A 17,641-nucleotide genomic window follows, 5' to 3' on the forward strand; every position below is an offset into this window, starting at 1 on the left:
GTATTACAGAGAGCACCTGTGGACACTGATAGAACAAGGGACAGGAGCTTCCCAAAGGACCCCTGAGACACCCAGCAGGATTTCTGCCCAGGGAGCTACGTCCTTCTGCCCAGCCAGCATGTCTGACAGACATCAGTGGGTCCCAACCCACCACCGATGAAGTTCTTTTTCTAATGTTATGTTTTGAACATAAATCCAGCTGTGTAGTTCTGATCAGAACAGCGTCTCTGTTCCCCTGAGCCTGCCGCTCTGGTGGATACTCTCAGAGCTATCCCAAAGAGGATAGTGGGCACTGGAACAGCACAGCACACCCATCGGCATCTCCGAAAGCTAGAGAACCACAGAGATCAGCAAGCCAGCACTGCAGCAGCACTGCTGAATGTAATCAAGTAATGCTTGGCAAATTAACATAGTGAATAAAATAAAGGAAGCCAAGAAGTGGAACAAACCTCGTGCTGATTGGAAGGAAGGGTTGCCATCAGCAGGTGAGTTGAAGGATGCAAAAAAAAAAACAACCAGAAAAAGAGATTGGTGGTCAGTGTATGTTAATTACACTACTTCTGACCTCTGTACAGACTAGGAAGGATATTTTTTAATCAATATGACCAACATTAGTGATCTAACAGGGACTTTATAATGAGCAGAAGGTGCTTCTGTTGTAACCGTGTTTCCCAGGCATTTGTTGTCACAGGCCGCACTTCTCATGTTCATTATGATTATCATTCTGCTTGGTACATGTTTTTCCTGTTACCAAGCACGTGACAAATGAGCAATGTCTTTGCTCTGCTGCTGCCAACCTTCACTCAGAGTAAAGTTCTGCAGTTAAAAATGAGCAAAGATCAGTATTTCCAACAGCAGAAGTTTAGAAGCAGCATGGGGAGCTCGGGTAGCCCACTGCCCCAAGATGGCAAGCACCACAGATACAGGTGGGCAACGCCTTACTCCTTGTGCGCATCCAAGCAACCTTTGGAAAGAACACCAAGGGGCAGCTCCTGCGTGTGCTCTGCTGGGCTGCACCTCACCAACAGGCTGCAGGTCAAAACTTGCCACCCCTGCTGCCCTGCTTGCCTTCTCATGTTCCAATAACCTGAACTATTTCTCCAGTATCACTCATCACTTGATTCTTAGTATTTACTGTCATAAAGATTTCCTTTCAGAAGCACAAGGTTCCAAGATAAATCTGCCCATTATAATCCTGACGTACAAAATCTTGTAGAAACTGTTTTTTGAAAAATATTTCACTGCCAAGACACACCGCTGTTTTAGCATGCTGATGTCTCAGATCAAGTACCTGCTTCTCTTTTGCAATTTCATCTTGAAGTAGATTAGCAGCAATGTCACCTTTAAAGAAAAAAAAACAGACAAGGTATAATATGAGGCATACAATGGCTTAAGGCAGAGACTGAAATAATGTAACAGTCTCTAGTCTCCAAAACATCTTATTCTCGTTACTTCTAATCACTCAGTATAAGCTTCGGTATGAGGGACTTTTCTGGGGAATTGTTTGACCACTGCATTGCAGAAGCATATTCGATACTGTATGTTACTTATTAAAATACAAAAAATGTATGTATAGGTGACAACTAAAGTTCACAAATCTCCTAAATCACACATCTCTAAAGTTGCAGAGATGAGCCTGTAGGACGAAGCTTAAGGAGCTCAACATAAGGTAAGCGCGAGTGTATAAAATGTGGGACTCAGTCCTGTGCTCAGGTAGGCGGTTTTGTTACGATGCCTACATGTTACTTTGCAGCTCCAGCAAGGAAAATGAAAACCAGCCTGAGAAAGGCTCTTGCACAGAAGCCACACCCATGAGCAGGATAAAGTTTTACAGCTTATAAACACGTTCCATTTCAAGTCGAATTGCCCCCCACCCGGGTGAAAATGGGGTTAACTGGCAATGTCAGTAGCTTCCACGTTTTGCAGCTGGTCAGGCTTCCTTCATTCAAATCTCATGTGTGTTCTGCAACAGGAAAGTCACCTTTCTCAGGAGGTTCAGTTAGTTAAGCCTCCTTTTGACTATCTGGTTAACAGCTGCAAAAATCTACAAGATCAAAGCTGAAGGCACAGAGGCAGCAGAGAGGTACTCTCTTTTACCTGAGGAGCTTGTTACAGTTAAAGGCTGTTCATTGTTTTCCTTGAGCTTTTGCTCCAAGTTCTTCACTTTTTCCTCAAGTTCCAGTTTGTCAGACTCCAGTGACTTAACCACTGACTGCAAGGTTTTTGCAGACGCGTTTTCTCCACGGAGCACTGTGATCTGTAAGAATTATTTGAGAATGCTTAGATCTTCCAGAACAAAGTCAGAGAACCAAGGCGACATCCTTAGTAGAAATGGCTAAATAGCCACCAAAAATACATGACACGAGCCACCAAACTAGGCACAGGTATCTAAAGATTTACTTCTAAGGTATAACTGGGCTACATTAGTAAAGAAAAACAACTAGCTAACCCTTCAGTGGCAAGCATGCAAAGCTATATGCTTCTAGCCATAACTTAATCCAAAATTCAGAATCATCCCACTGTTCTTTATTTACCTCATTTCTGAGTTTTTCCAGTTCCTCATCTTTTTGTGTGATCAAGGCACTAGTAACGCTGATGGATTTTTGTAAAGATGCTCTCTCTTCATCAATTTCTTTTTTTAATGTTGATTCTCTAAAAGAAAACCAAATACAACCAGAAATCATCTAAAGAATGGATTATTGTAGTTGCCTAAAAAAGTTTAATTTAATTTCAAGTATTAAACCACTGTAAGAAGTGGTTCTTAAAAAGCATATTTCAATTCTGTATTTGACCAAGATCTTATATATGTATAAATATTTCAGGTGTTGTAACTGTGGAAACAAAGCAAAAACTTTACCTAGGTAGTACATGCCAGAATCTGCAAATCATCGTATCCATTTGAATTTAAAGAAGCAAGTTAATAGACTGGGGAGATACAGGATAAACAAACATGTTGCACAATGTTCCACAAAACCTAACTGCAGAGTTTTGTTACTTCTTGAAAATTATTAACAAGCAACAAAACATACATGCAAAGCTCATTATACAAGTTGTCATGCAAAGCATTGATGATGCTGGAAATATCAGCTGGTCCTCACTAATTTCAGTGACATCATTATTTCCTGAAACATGTACTTGGGAGAGTTTCTGGGCCTTTAACAACTACTGTTTCAGCACAAAACCATGTGGGATTTGTTCTGCTTCATGCAACAAGAGCTAAGAAGCAGACACAAACCCCTACTGTGTACCTATGTCCAGTTTTCCCAACCTTTTCAGTTGATCTAATAAGAGATACAACTTCTGTCTACAATTCCTGATGATGTCCTGACAGTCATCTTTAGGCATGGTAACTATGACATCCTCACACTGATGCTAGAGTCTTCCTCATAGGGCATGCAATGCACACAGATGAGTAACTGTCCTCTAAAGTGAGGACTACTGCTGCAAAAGTTCCCTACAAGCTGAAAGATTTTTGTTTGGTTTAAAAAAAAAAAAAAAGAAAAGAAAAAAAAAAGAGAATGATACTTTAGAATCTATGTTTACTTTTCTAAAATAGAAACTTGCTTTTCAGTGCACCAGGCAGCGCCCAGCAGCTGTGTCGCCTCTCTGACTTCTGTGGGTGTAGCCAGTTTTCTACAAAATTCCACGTGTCTCGGTTTAGATGATCATGGTCTCACCGCCACAGCAGTGAGCTGCTTCTCTTTGTGCTAGCTGAGAGGGCTGAAGGGAAGCTCGGCTGCCTGAATGCCTACCCACTACACAAAAAGCACAGAGTAGCCAATACTTTGAAGATACCAAATAACATTTAACCGTTTCGTTTAAGTAACTAAACTACACTCCACTCTCGCAGGACTGTTCAAGACATCAAGGGCAGAACACACCCTTGCGTGAGGATGCTCAGTGGGTAGGGGATGGCTGTGAAATTCAAACAGAAAAGTTTTCATAACCATAGTATCTACAGTTAGTGAGAGCCACGATACCCAGACCATGAAATACAATAAATCTCACCGATTCAAGATAAATAGGAAACTCAACAATGAGAGCACAATTAATGCAATTCTTTCATTGTTAAGATTATACTTGCGAATGGAAGCAGCAAGTGGAGAATCTGGGGTTTAGAAAAGCTGATGCAGCTACCAAACAAGAACCAAAAGGTTGATTTTGGTTTTGGTGTATTTTTACAATGAGAGAATTAATATAAGCAGAAACACAACAAATTGCAGACTGCACAATCGTGCCTTCAAGTTCAAGTTATACTCCTGCTAATAAAAACCAAAAGGGCAACAGCATTTAATAGACCTTCTTGCCATCCCTGATTCAGCAAAGCACTAAGAGCACGACATCAATCTCTGCGTCCTTCTGCAGGATTACATACATGCTCTAGCCTAGCCCATGCTTTACATGCCTTGCTGAATTGGGTCAAAAGCACGGGAGGGCTGGGGGGTGGTGGTATGGGGAAGAAACATGCCACCAAGGCACAGGATACTGCTGACGGAGCAGGGCTGCACTCTCCAATCCACAGAGCTGCAAATCCAGCATTTACTGGAAAATGCACGTGGAAGTTGCTGCTCACAAGCTCTGCTGTACCCAAGACTTCTGAGTTTCCCTTTGCGATACACGCAGCTGTAGGAGGGCAGATGGAAACCCCAGTGACTCATCTCACGCTCAAGAGCTTGTTATTTAGTCAATGTTTCCACTTTTTGGTCAGATCTTTGTCTTAGAGATCAAGACCAAACATAGGCTTTTTGTAGAAATATGATTAATTAATATGCCATTTAATGGGCTTGGTTTTAACCACCACAAGCATTTAGGTGACTGAAAAAAGCCAACAGTTTGTGAGCATATAAATATTTATTTACAAATTCAATACAGGAGTCTAGAATACTATAACACAAGGGGAGAGAAACAGGAGAAGAAAAGAGGAGTGAAAACAGGAGCGGGGGAAAAGGTCCCTGTACATTTTTTGTTTTTTTCTCTTTTTACTTTTTTCTTTTACAGGGCAGTCTCTCCAGGAGCCATGCTCTACAGCTCCTGCTGGAGGCCCTTGAGAATGTGGAAACTGGAAAACCTACGAATATGGTAGGTACACGTCACTACTTACTTATATGTTAAGTGTGGATCACAGTTCACTTCCAGCATCAGCTGGGAGCCTGCCCCACTGATGCTCTCAGCTTCAGTATCGTTGGTAGTATGATTCATGTGTGAGATAGCAAACATAAGGAGCGTATGTTGAATGTGAAATAACTACATAGTGATAACTTGCAAGAAAAATCCTGTGGAAACTATTTATTTTATCAGAGAAAAAACAAGTAAGTTGATTAGGTGAACTTAGAACTTTTTTCCTGTCAATTCAAGTCCAAAATACCTGCTTGCCAGCAGGGATTAAAGAAAAAGAACAATAAAAATGACTTTGTCATTTCACACACCATTTTAAAATCTCACTTTCTTGAGGAGGTTAAACCATGTTTTAAGCAGTGTGTGTAAGTCATGGGAGAGAGAGGGTTTTTTTTTAACGTTAAAACAAAAAAAAAAAAAATCACCCAGATTCTTCCCTTACTACAAAAATAAGAAATTCTAAGAATGAAGCAAATACCTTAAAGTGCTACTGGGTAAGCTTTAAAAATGCAAGATAACAAGAACCACGTTAGAAACATGGAGTAGAAATGCAAAATACTGTAAGTAAGAACTAATTTTGCACCAAGGGGCTTTTTGTTTTGTTTTGGTAAAAAATATAGACTTTTAAAATATTTTTTTTATATATATATATAGCTGAGTATTTTACAAAACAAAAGCAAGACACCAAGGGACAAAGGCAGCCAAAATATGTACAACAACTTTACTTAAAAAAAAAAAAATTATTTATTGTAACGTGGATAGACTTTCTTGAGTCTTACCATTAAAGACACACAGATATAGCAAAGGAAGCAAGGGTAGGAAAGGGAAGAGAGAGGAATGAAATGAGTATCGATAAATAGCGCAAGCTCAAAGACAGTAAGACAGTTAGCAACCCACAATGAACTTCATGAGCTGAAGTAACATAGAACCCCCCCTAGATTCATAAATAGCAAACTCCTGTCACTCCTGGCCGGACTAACTCAGAGAAGGAGTTGCCAAAATAGAGGAAGAGAATTCTCGTGGGTGGAAGGGAGGTGAAAAAACTACCGCTACAGATTTGACCTCATTGAAACTGAAGGATATCTCTTTTCCAGTCTCAAATTCTTCAGACAAAAGGAAGAAATCATTGCTTGTCTCATCACCAACTTCAGTGGAATTTGGGAATTTATAGAGAGACTTTTAAAAATTTTTTAATTAGCTCTTCACTTAGCCTAACTTTTTTTGTTATCAAATAATATTGTATGCTGGCATACTTTGACCCTGGTGGCCTACAGTCTGCTTCAGGGAGGCCAACTGTTTCTGTTCCTTATTTTAGCCTTTCTATTGGAGTTTATTCAACACTGTTGAGGAATGTCATTAAGCCAGGCACAAACTTGGGCATCTCAGTGTAAGCGACTGAAGGTAATGTTAAAATTCACTTTAATGATTTCATAATTATCCAAATTATTTCAGGCAGCTCACTCGGAGTAAAAACAGGAGAAGGGAAGTCAAAGTCACACACCTTTCTTTTCATAACTTACTACAGAATTTTTCTTTTAAAATTATGCTATAAAACGGAACTGCTGGCAAGTGTTGAATGAATCTGGGCTCCCCAGTCCTTCCTTTCCTTAAGTGACTTTCAGGAGTTATGCTGTTTAAAATAATGTCTTAAAACATGAAATATCAGCCTCTAAAGAGCATTCTAAGCTGTCAGCAGAAAGAAATATCCTCCTTTTCCCTCCCTTCCTCCACATCAAATATGCTGGAGATGATCCTCAGCTGGTGTAAACATACTAATTACTGTGGATGTCAAATGGTCTTTACACCAGCTGAAGATTTCCCTCCTTCTCCCTCACCTCATCTTAAAAAAACAGCTCACACTTGAGCTGTTCTGTGCAGCTCAAGGCCGAGAGATGCAGTTGGTCAGGGCTGAAGGTTCAGCGGTTCCCTCACCCCTGTGTGTGACAACCCACCAAACCCTCACCTTCTCCGAGGAAGCTCTAGCTTGTGTAACACCCTACGTGCCTGCTGTCGTCTAGGAGGGTGTGAGATATAACAGAGCATGACCCACCTCTCAAATAACAGATTATTAGAGGATAAAAAAGGGATCAGAGCTCAATACCGAGTAGTGAAGGATGTGCATAAATACCAAAGTGCCACTCACTGTTCTCTGACTGTTACAAATTCAGGAAATGTAATAGGGGTTTGTTTGTTTTTCCTGGAGCACACTTGGTGTCATGGGGAGCTGTGTCTTTTTCTAAGGATTTACGTAACTACTTCTGAAAAGCCCACATTTTCCTAAAGACACTGAGGCACTTAGCCAATTAGCTTTCCACACACATACTGCAGAAAGTAAATTTTGTAGCTTGGGACCAGGTCCCTCCCAACTCAAGATCTTCTATGATTCTCTGATTTATTGAACACCACAGTTCACAAATGGATGCCCCAGTCACCCAGGACAAATCTCCTGGTATTTAAAAACAGTGCTGAATGAACTGCAATAACTACTGCCACAACATCCCAAAATTATGAGAACAATCCATTCAATGCTGAATAACTGCTGCTTTTCTATTTTTTTTTTTTAAAATAACAATCCTTAGCATTGCTGTATTTTTCCATTAGTCCTTGAGAACTTGACGGGTCAGATCTGTATCCATGCATTTTTATCAGACTAGGGCACAATTCAATATTCCAGAGCAGACTAAAACCAAACATTAAACTGAAAATGAGGAGAACTGCTACAATGCAAGAGGTGCATAACTAAACAGGAAACAGTAAATACCACTGCTTACATTAATAGTTACATTTTCTTCTCACTTTTAATAAAGAAAATGTGGAAGATACCATCTATAATCCAACGTGTGTAACAACCTCAGCACTTTTGAACTATGATACAATAGAAAAGAACCGCTTTCTCAGCGGTGCTTTTGTATTACGTTTTCTGGAGGACTGTATAGTTAAACACACGTCAGAAAAAACAACTTACCTCTTTTTCATCTCTAATAACTGGTTATTGAGTACTGATCTCTCCTCTTCCAGCTAAAACACAAGTACAAAAAGACTGCAGTTAATACACAAAGGGTTGTTCCCTTGGTATAATGTATCAGAGCATTGTTATCGTCACAGATGTGGGAGAGGCTACAGAGCCTAAAAACCCCCTCAAAGTAATCAATGTTTTACTAGGACAACACATGGACACAAACACAAATAGTTCAGTGACTAAGAATATTAGTTAGTGAGAGGCTATTACTGTTTTAGATAGTATTTTCACATTCTGTGCACACAAGAAGTGTGAGGCTAGTACTGCCTGATACGGTATTTCTGGGCCCCGTGCACACCAGAGCCATAAGCCTTCGGGTGCCTGGCTATTAAGTTTAGCCCAGTATCAGGGAATTTCTGGACTAGCTGTTGTTCTGACCTGGATAACTGTACTACTGATCTGTATTTGTTACTGTACCGTTATTCAGAGATAAATTATTGATCCCTAAAGCTGTCAGTCTGGTATTTGTTACCATAGCCTGAACCCGTAGCTCGGGGGGGTGGGGGGTGTCACCTTTTTAAGCCCTTACAACTAGTAAGGCCTTCAATTGAAAATATTGTTGCTGCAGGTTCTTGGGGTCCAAACTGAAAGGCACGTGTAGGTTTAGGAAAAGCAAAACAAAACCACTGACCACAACTTGTGCAACAAAATTGTACAGGTCCACCACAGAAACACTGGGGTAACTGAACTTCTGATAAGGTTAAGAAATTTAGTATTTTTCAGGCCAATTAATTATTTTTTATCCTCTCCTCCTTTCTTCTTACTCAATGGCCAAACTCAGCAACTACTGCCCTGTAGAACTGCTTACAGTAGTAACTACCTGTGCCTTGACTTGAATGCTGTCTCTGTTTAGATTTCACAAGCTTTCAGGTTTCATCTTCAAGGTTAGCAAGACATACATTACTAACGGAAACCTCAGAGCCCCAGCAACAACAGCAGACAGTCTCCTACTGACTAAACACCTCCAGCACTTTGCAGACACTCAGGTTTGGCACAGACGGAGTATAAAGCAAGTTCCACTGAGCAGGAAGGTCATCTGCCCACCTCCAGTTCTCAGCTAACCGCAGCTCACCTAGATAAATTGCCTCCTCCGTATTTTCGGACAATTTACCTTCTCCTTTCATGTATGGCAGAGCTGTTAAGCCTTCCAGGTTTAAGATTAACTGGTATAATTTTGCTGGTGCTTAATTAGACAACTTTATTGATATGAAAAATAGATACTGGAAGGGTATAGAGAGGCTTACATTAAGTCTTAAAGCAAATCAGACTGTCTCTTTCAAGGGAAGTGACCACTGTAAGACTACAGAGCAGCCACAGTACTATGGGGCTATGACCAAATTTTTCCTGCAGGCAAATCAAACCCAGCAATTTCCCCAGCAGCACGAAGTATACCCCCTGCTTTTGAGAACTTCTGTCTGGTTCCTACATGGAGGCAGCCTGTATGAACTCCTTACACCTGCACTGACCGGCGACAAAAAAAGAAGGAAAAAAGAATACAAAAATTCAGAGAAATGTTTCACTTGTAAATCCCAATGAGCTGCATGCTATTCAGCCACCTCTCCAGAACCACCTTCTGGCATCTGTTTTATACAGCCCCTCTCCTCCCTCAGGCTCACGTTGCAATTTTTTGTGCTTCATACTTTCCCAGCTGTTTTTTTGGACCACTTTTCCTCTACCAGCACTAACATTCCTCTACGGTCACACCATGCAGAATTAACCTGGCCATGTTCCACAACCAAATCGCTTCGTTTCACCCTAGGCTAGCTTAACTTCCTGGCATTCCTGCTCTTGGCTGCCACTTGCAATTAGAAAAACCTCATACTGACAGTACTCACCCTTTGCTCCCCAGAAGCCATCTCCACCATGCTCCATGATGCTCTCCCCCTGACCTCAAACACATCCCACCTTTTTATTGGTTACTTTTAGGAAAAGATTGTGGTGCCTGTTTAACTTGGAAAAATCCTTCAACATTTGTGGAATCCTCCAAGACTGTGAGCACAAACCTTGCAACTCTCCTCCCTTTCAGTTCCCCAGCTGGCTGTGGAGAGACAAGTGATCTTTGTACAGACCATGACAGAAGAGGATTTAAGAGAGAAAAGCAAGGGACACGATGCAGGGGGGGTTGTGCAGCTTCTAAACCCTGTTGCAGCCACACTGAGTCATGGATCAAGGCTTGAGCAGCTTCATGGTAGAAGGGGAGAAAGGACACCCCTTCTCTCATCAGTATTTCTCCAGCAACAACAAGGCTCACTCTCTCATTAGCCTCGGAGCAGACTTCTCACATACCTTTAATAAAAGATGGACCAGCTGAGCTAGTAGATATTTCTACACTTTGTCCAACAAAGTTAAAATGCCTGGGCAGGTCTGAGGCTCACAAAATGCCAGAACAAATAATTTGAAGCCAGAAAATTTCCCCAAGCTCAGTATGTATCTGAATGTGAATCTTTAATTAATTACAAACAGCTAATTATTTATGGATCGATACAGAAAAGCACCCCTCAGCATCTTTAGTATAAGACACTTTAACCTTTAGATGTCAGGATAAATCATTCATGAAACAGTATTCATTAATTTTGCAAAGTGTGTCTCATGCAGCCACAGATTCACTAACCCAATCGACTAACACACTTGCTAGAATTTATATAGTTACCATAGCGACTGCTCAAAATACTTAAAGCATATGCTGGCTACCTTTCTTACTGTGTTTTAATATGCACATGCACAGAAACTCGCACAGGCTGAAACTCTGCTACCTCCCGTGCTTTCCGCCCCACTGTCCCATTTCTCAGTATCCACTGCATAAAACGCAGCTCCAGGAGCAACGCTGCTCTGTGCTAAACCTCTTCATTGCTACCACGGACACTTTGTCTCTCAAATTTCATTGAGCAGTTCTTTGTAGAAGCCTTTTTTCTGCTCCCCACGGACAGCCTGAAGCAGGGAGGCCTGAAGCATGCTGCAGCATGGTGCCTGAACACGGGGTCTGTTCGCCCACGTGCCGGGGAAGCAGAGGTGGTGGTGGGATCCCCGGGTCTGAGGCAGGGCTGCCTGTGTGACGGCCCTCAGGGCCTGCTGGCTTTGTTGCCATTCCATTAAGAGAACTCAGCAAGAGGTAGAACGAGGGGACTGCAAACGCAGGTTCTGAAGGAAACACGAAAAAAAGTCCTGCTCCTCAGGCTAGCAGCAGGTTTCCACCAGGACGAAAAGGATGGTTAGTACTTGCCATGCTCCAGATGAGACAGGGAATGCTTTTTAGGATAACATCTGCCTCCGCCCCCAAGTACCCAGCCAATGCGACAGCCCTGGGCAGGGAGACCGCACATTTCACCACAGAGAGCCGAGCCATACTAAACTGAGAAGAGCTGCACTCATTAGTTACGTGACACTGAAGCAAACCTGCATTTTAAATGACACCATTTTGCCAGAACAAAGCTCCCTGGAATACCAAAGGCCTCTGCCAGTTTTTAGGAGGCCATGCAGATCACCAGACCTAAAGACACCGCAGCCCAAATATTACACTTAGGAAATGCAACAGATGGCATTCCCACGTTTCCAAGATTCAGATTGCACCTTCCTTGCAGGAGAGGACATGATGGAACACAAATGGCTGAGGAAGGCACACGGACTGTTTCTCCGAGCTCTAGCAGATCTTCCAGATCTTTGATGTCGGAGCCGTGTACTCAGGGGCAGAAAAGGCTGCCGTGCAAGCGAACGGAGAATATTCCGGTTTGCAAAGTGACTGACTAACCCCTGTGCCTCACAGATCACAGCTGTCTATCCTGGCAATGAGAGAAGGATCCCTGCGGACAGCTCCACAGCAGGCAGGATGCAGACAGCGGGATTCCTTCACACGGTCACCTGGACACAAGCGAGGCCACCGACTGAGAGCACAGCGCCCACTGCCAGCCTGCGCCTCAGGGCTCGAGGGTCCCTTCCCTCGGGGACCGGCTACGTACCACAGGCAGATTTGACCAACATTGCCGAATCCTTTCAAGTTACAACTCTTTCTGAAAATAACAGGTTACCTCAAAGATTCTGAAATAATTTAAGAAAACATGTGGGAGTGGGGCGCAGAGCTCCTGCTGGCTGTTTAGGATGACAGCCTTCTCTTACCATACCGCTACTCAGATGCAGCATGAGTCAGTGGTTGAGCCCACATGTCTGGGACTCTCGTTAATATCTCCAAAGGCTCTTTAGGATGAAGGACCTCGGGCATTACTCCTGTCAGCAGCTGAAAGGATTTAGAAACTGGCCAGAGCTGTAGTCACCCATCCTCAGCATTTCCAAAGGTGACTCTGGGGAAAAGTCAGCTGCTTGGCTTGAAATGTCCTTGTTGCAGGACGGGAGAGATCTGTTCCGCTGTCCCTGGGAACAGGCACACCCCTCTCCTGCCCAAGTGCTATCTCAGGAAGGCAACACATAAACCCGTGTCTTTGTGATCTTGCTTTTGGACAAGATCTTCCTTCATGGTGTGGCTGTCACCGGAACTGCTCCGCAAGAACAGAACCCACCATATTTAATCAAATTTATCTTTTGGCAAGTACCAGTGTTACAAGCTGTGTAACTAAACCCGTACTTTTAAGATTCCAACAACGTGTTCAAATATAACAGTGAAAAATCAAAAATAAAATTTAAAAAAAGTATTTTTCTCCCCTATAACTACCATCTGAAAAATATCCTACATCGGTTTGGTTCTAGTCCTCCAATACCCACCACCCGCCTGCAGCACTCTTCACGTACATGCACAGCATGAAGTTTAAGCAAGCATACACGTGCATAGTGCTTTTTAGAGACAGAGTCCAACCAAGTAGTTTTAGATGAAATACATCCTAAATAATTATTTTTTTTTTCAGTGGGAAGGGAGAGCAGGAATAAGGAGAAGAACTACATAGCTAGATTTCCTTAGTACTGGGTAGATGGATATTTCCACGGTTGTATAACAAAATTACTCCCGACAGAAATAGCAAGTGTCTGTTAATACATTTGGCTAAAGCGTATTTAATTTATGCTTATTCCCCAGCCTCCTAAGTATCCTTCACAGGTTACGTAACCTTCTGTTAGCCTGCAGTTCTAACCTCCCAGTGCAGGTGGCTTCCAAATTTATTTTAAAACCTTCTCAGAGCAACTCATCTTTCAAGCACAAACATGCAGTGCAACGTCACCCAGGCATCAGTGGAAACAGCACATGCAGCGCTTTTACCCCAGATGAAGAAACGTTCCAGCCACTCTACCTTCTGATGACTTGTGACTTCGTCTCTGCTCCTGCCCAGCTCCTCGGCAAGTTTCACGTTCTCCTCTTGCAAAGCTGCAAGCTGCTGGGACTTCTGAGCTGCTGCCAGCTTCAGCGCTTCGCTGCGAGGACAGGGAGTGCATCGTTACCATAGGAACCAGAGAGGCAAGAAAAAACTGTGGGAGAGATTCAGCTCCACAGCTTGGAAAAATACATCTAGGTCACGTGTCTAATGCCATCTGCAATAAAGGTGACAATCTACACCTCAGGCGCACAGTGGCAGGTTTAACCCTGAAAAGCAGCAGCAGCACAAAACCTCTTTTCCTTTAAATGCATCAGATACTCCCAAGAAGCAGAAGGTAAGTTCAGGCTGCCAGTTCCGCAGGCTTCTGATGGCAAGCAAACGCTTGGATTTAGAAATACAGGGCAGGGTTTCACAAGTGCTGGCAAGGTTTATGGCCTGGACTTTTAACAGGAGAAATGTTTTTTTGAAAAAAATAAAGGGGGAGTAAAAATGGAAAAAAGAGTGAAAAGGTGGAAATAAAGGAAAAAAAAAAGGCAAAAAGACAAAAAGGAAAAGGAAAAAAGAAACAAAAATTAAAAAGAAAAAAGCTCATAGCTCCACTTATTTAAATACTCCCTACAAGGTCTGACATCCAAACATACAAGAACGTGCTGGATCACACGAGGCAAAACAGGGAAGTATCTAATCTGCTCCATTATTTTAATAGATACAAAATTGAAAACAAGACAAAACAAAAACTGAATTTAAAAAATGGATTTGTAGGTTTCATTAGCCTATGTTGCTACTAGGATGTGTGGTTTCCTTTAGGTTTATTTTCGACATATTTTTTGAAAAAAATACTTTGCATGCCTGCCTGTAACACAAGTGACTAACACAAGTTTCCATAAGATTTGATGTCTTTCAAAAAATAAAAAAAGATATGCTTCATTTCATTAAACAGTCATTTTTATGGCTGTGTTTTGTTTTCATAAAAAGGACTCTCAGTACTCCTACACGCCAATATTACAGAGTTAAACTCTGACTGGAATATTAAAAATACTTTTCTGACTGTAGGAGGCAGAAGGACCTCTAAGTCAAACTTACTTAAGCACTTTAAGATACAAGGACTCTGTGGTCTATTATTGGGCACATTTAAACAAAAGGAAGTCCGATTTACTTTTGAGTTCAGCATGTAATAAACTAAGGTTTTCCAACCATTTCTTCTGTCTGGTCTCACCTGGACCAACTCCCAATAATCCAATCCACCTCGGCCAGGTGAAACAGGCTGGCTCACATCGCTGAATCTCCATTCAAATTATCTTGGTACCAATCTACTCATGGTGCAGGCACACACCTATTTTTAACCATGACTTTGCTGAACTGCGGCACTAAACCAGTTTTCCTCTTTTTGCTTTTGGCATTACAGTGTAGGTTCAGGGCGTCACCAAAAAAGCACAGAAAATACGGGGGTCACTTTGTGTGAAATGCTCCCGTGTTTAGTGCCAAGGAACTGCCTTCTCAAAGGTGTTCTCTCTCCCCACATGACTGCTGATGGAGAAATGCCTTTTTTCAAGCTAATTCCTTACTCTAATTAAACCAAGGCAACACACAAAATAATTATGACAACAAAGATTAATTAAAAAACTAGACAAGCTTCCACCTATCCACAATGTCTCACACCACTGACGATTAGAGACCACATTCAGCACGAGTCTTAAGATTAACCTTAAGAAAAAAAAATAAATTAAAATACCCACACAGTCATCAGGATCATGAGAACACCTTTCGGTGCTGAAGATTTCAAGCCAGTATCTTCTATAAATAACTTCTGCTTGACAACTTAAGAGTCTAATATATTTTGTCTTTCCACGATACCAGAGCTACTAGCTCCTTGCTGCTCTAACCTTAGAGCAACTAGTCTGGAAAGAATTCTTTTGCTTTGGCAATTCCCACAAGCACTCAGGCAGGTAGGAATTGCTCATGGAACGAAATCCTGCCTTTCTCAAAGGAGGCTGCTGTCTATACAAGCATGCAGATTTTTAAAAGCAAGCAGCCCAAACTGTCAGGCATACAGAAACTTAGCATTAATTCTGTGTGCTGACTTCCTTTATGCCCTGTCTTCACCTCAGAGCAGTGGTTAAGAGCTGTCACAAAATGACTTATGGAACTAACCATAATAATAATTAGTCGAAGCTGTTCTTAGCTCTCAGTCCAGATTTCAGCTCTCGCTCCGTGAGTCAAGAAATCCTTCTTGGAGTGCAGCTGGGAACGGAGCTCTGTGATTTAATGCCTTACATCTCTGGAGCTGGGGGACACACAGCTACTGCAAAGTAGCAATAACTAGGATTTTTATTCACAGTGGCACACCAAAAGCTCTGATATAAAGTAATTTGCCCTGTGGAATCTCATGGTATCAGATGTTTTGCAGTTAATTTGTTTCTGTACAATGTTACACATCATTAGTTTGTAGTATGTAAGAGGCAGTTTCTCACAGGAAGCATCTCAAATGATAAGTGATTAATTCTGGTTTTACATACCATATATAGCATTTCTATTGTACCAGTTAGAAAATAAATGCATAATGGGGCAAGAGGAACAAACCGAATAAAGCCATCAATGAAATAAATAATGACTACATGAATGAATAAAAAATGAATAAATGAATAAAGCCATCAATGAAAAATAAAAGCAGAACCAGATTTTCTATAAAAAAAGATAGTTACAACTCCAAGTGTACTTGTAATGAAATTCAGAGTTTCTTCATAAATAAACCTTTTAAAATAATCTAGTGCCCTCAGGTGGCAGAACTCCATGCTTCCTCCGATGAAGAAATTATTTCAAACAATGCCTGAAGGATTTGCTTCAATACCCTTCAGCAATTTGGGAGCAACATTCTGATCTCAAGTTTTATACATGTCAAACTAATATTTTAATTTTGACCTCATACCTGCTCTATAAGTACTTGGAGAGGTACTGAAAGATGCTTTCTCAAAAATATGTAAGGTGAATGAAACTACAAAGGAATGGTTTAACAGATTTAACATTGAAATACTTACAATTCTTTTGTAAGTTCTTCCACCTTCTTGTTCTCCAGGTTTAGAAGCTCTTTTGATTTATTAAGTTCCTCTTCATTTTTCAGGCTGTTTTGTTTAAGCATATCCAACTTAAAAAGGAAAAAAGCCCCTTGTTACACTAATGAAATGATACAGTTCTTAGGTGCAGCACTTGGAAAAGATATTCAAAATGGAGGCCCGAGCTGAGCTGTTGCATCTTTCATCCTTAAATTAATTCAGTCTGTTTATACTGACAAGCATTTGTCTAACAAAAAACATTATGAGACTTTCTGCATTCAAGTCAAGCACCACAAAGAATTCAAAGCTCACTGAAGAGCAGCTCACACTAATCTCATGTACATACCCCAACATAAAAGGTAAAGCTCCAAAGCACCTCCACTTTAAATCTTATGCAGCTCAAACCACTTTTTTTTTTTCTTCTTTTTAGATTCAATGCTTGTTGCTAAACTCAGCTGTTCCCTTGATTTTTATTCCTCTAAGATAACGGATAAAGAGTTCTGCTTTACTGTACCTGAATTTCTGAGAAACAGGAGGCTGAAAGTTGCGCTTGCAACCATAAGAAATGAATTCCTTTCAGAGATCTTGTGGCATGGAACAAATTGTTGCATGTGGATTTACTGAGCGTGCCTTTACCACACACACACCACCAGCTTGCAAACATTTGTTCGCATTCAGCGGCACACTGCATTACATAAGTGATAATCTTCAGGCATTCTCATGGCATTACAGGACCCTGTGGATTATTTTTTTTTTTTTTTTTTTTTTTCAATCTAGGAAGCAAACCCCTGCCATTATTAACGTCAACGTTTTTAATTCTCGAGTCATCAGATCTCATTGGAAATCATTACTGCCTCGGCACAAGCTGCAGCACTTAGCTTAGCCCAGCTGTTCACTACCCGTTGAGCTGCACAAGATGAGAGAGCCATCAAAAAGAGGCCACAGGTTGCTCAAGATCTGCAGAAAAGATGCCACTTCCACATTAGACTAGATACTCTGGGGCAAAAAAGTGTGAAAACACACAACTGAGGACACACACCCCTTCTCTGAACCCTGAGGTATCGTAGAGCCGTTGGAGGACACAGACCGAACTAGAGGAACTGCTGTACGCATTCCAGCATGAAATTCCCTGGGACTGTCATGCTCACACGTTTGGATAGCACAGAGTTCAGTAGAATTGGCACCCTGTCAGACCACAATTCTGA

The 17,641-nt window shown here is 41.5% G+C and overlaps 1 protein-coding gene across 12 annotated transcripts in view; it reads right to left on the minus strand.

Moving 5' to 3' along the window:
* Positions 1 to 17,641, minus strand: part of CLIP1 (CAP-Gly domain containing linker protein 1) — an 81,427-nt gene that overhangs the window by 1,550 nt on the left and 62,236 nt on the right. For 10 of the 12 annotated variants that reach the window (XM_056326216.1, XM_056326218.1, XM_056326232.1 and 7 more), the window contains 6 exons: positions 16,422 to 16,528; positions 13,363 to 13,483; positions 8,081 to 8,133; positions 2,535 to 2,652; positions 2,098 to 2,257; positions 1,292 to 1,341 (listed from right to left, as the gene is read on the minus strand). In XM_056326216.1, the coding sequence (XP_056182191.1) occupies positions 1,292 to 1,341; positions 2,098 to 2,257; positions 2,535 to 2,652; positions 8,081 to 8,133; positions 13,363 to 13,483; positions 16,422 to 16,528 (609 nt within the window). Of the gene's footprint in view, positions 1 to 449; positions 1,342 to 2,097; positions 2,258 to 2,534; positions 2,653 to 8,080; positions 8,134 to 13,362; positions 13,484 to 16,421; positions 16,529 to 17,641 lie in introns of all 12 variants that reach the window. The other 2 variants (XM_056326247.1, XR_008819772.1) reach the window with 2 other exon arrangements.

Source organism: Falco biarmicus, chromosome 1 (assembly GCF_023638135.1).
Source record: "Falco biarmicus isolate bFalBia1 chromosome 1, bFalBia1.pri, whole genome shotgun sequence".
Classification (NCBI taxonomy): Eukaryota; Metazoa; Chordata; class Aves; order Falconiformes; family Falconidae; genus Falco; species Falco biarmicus.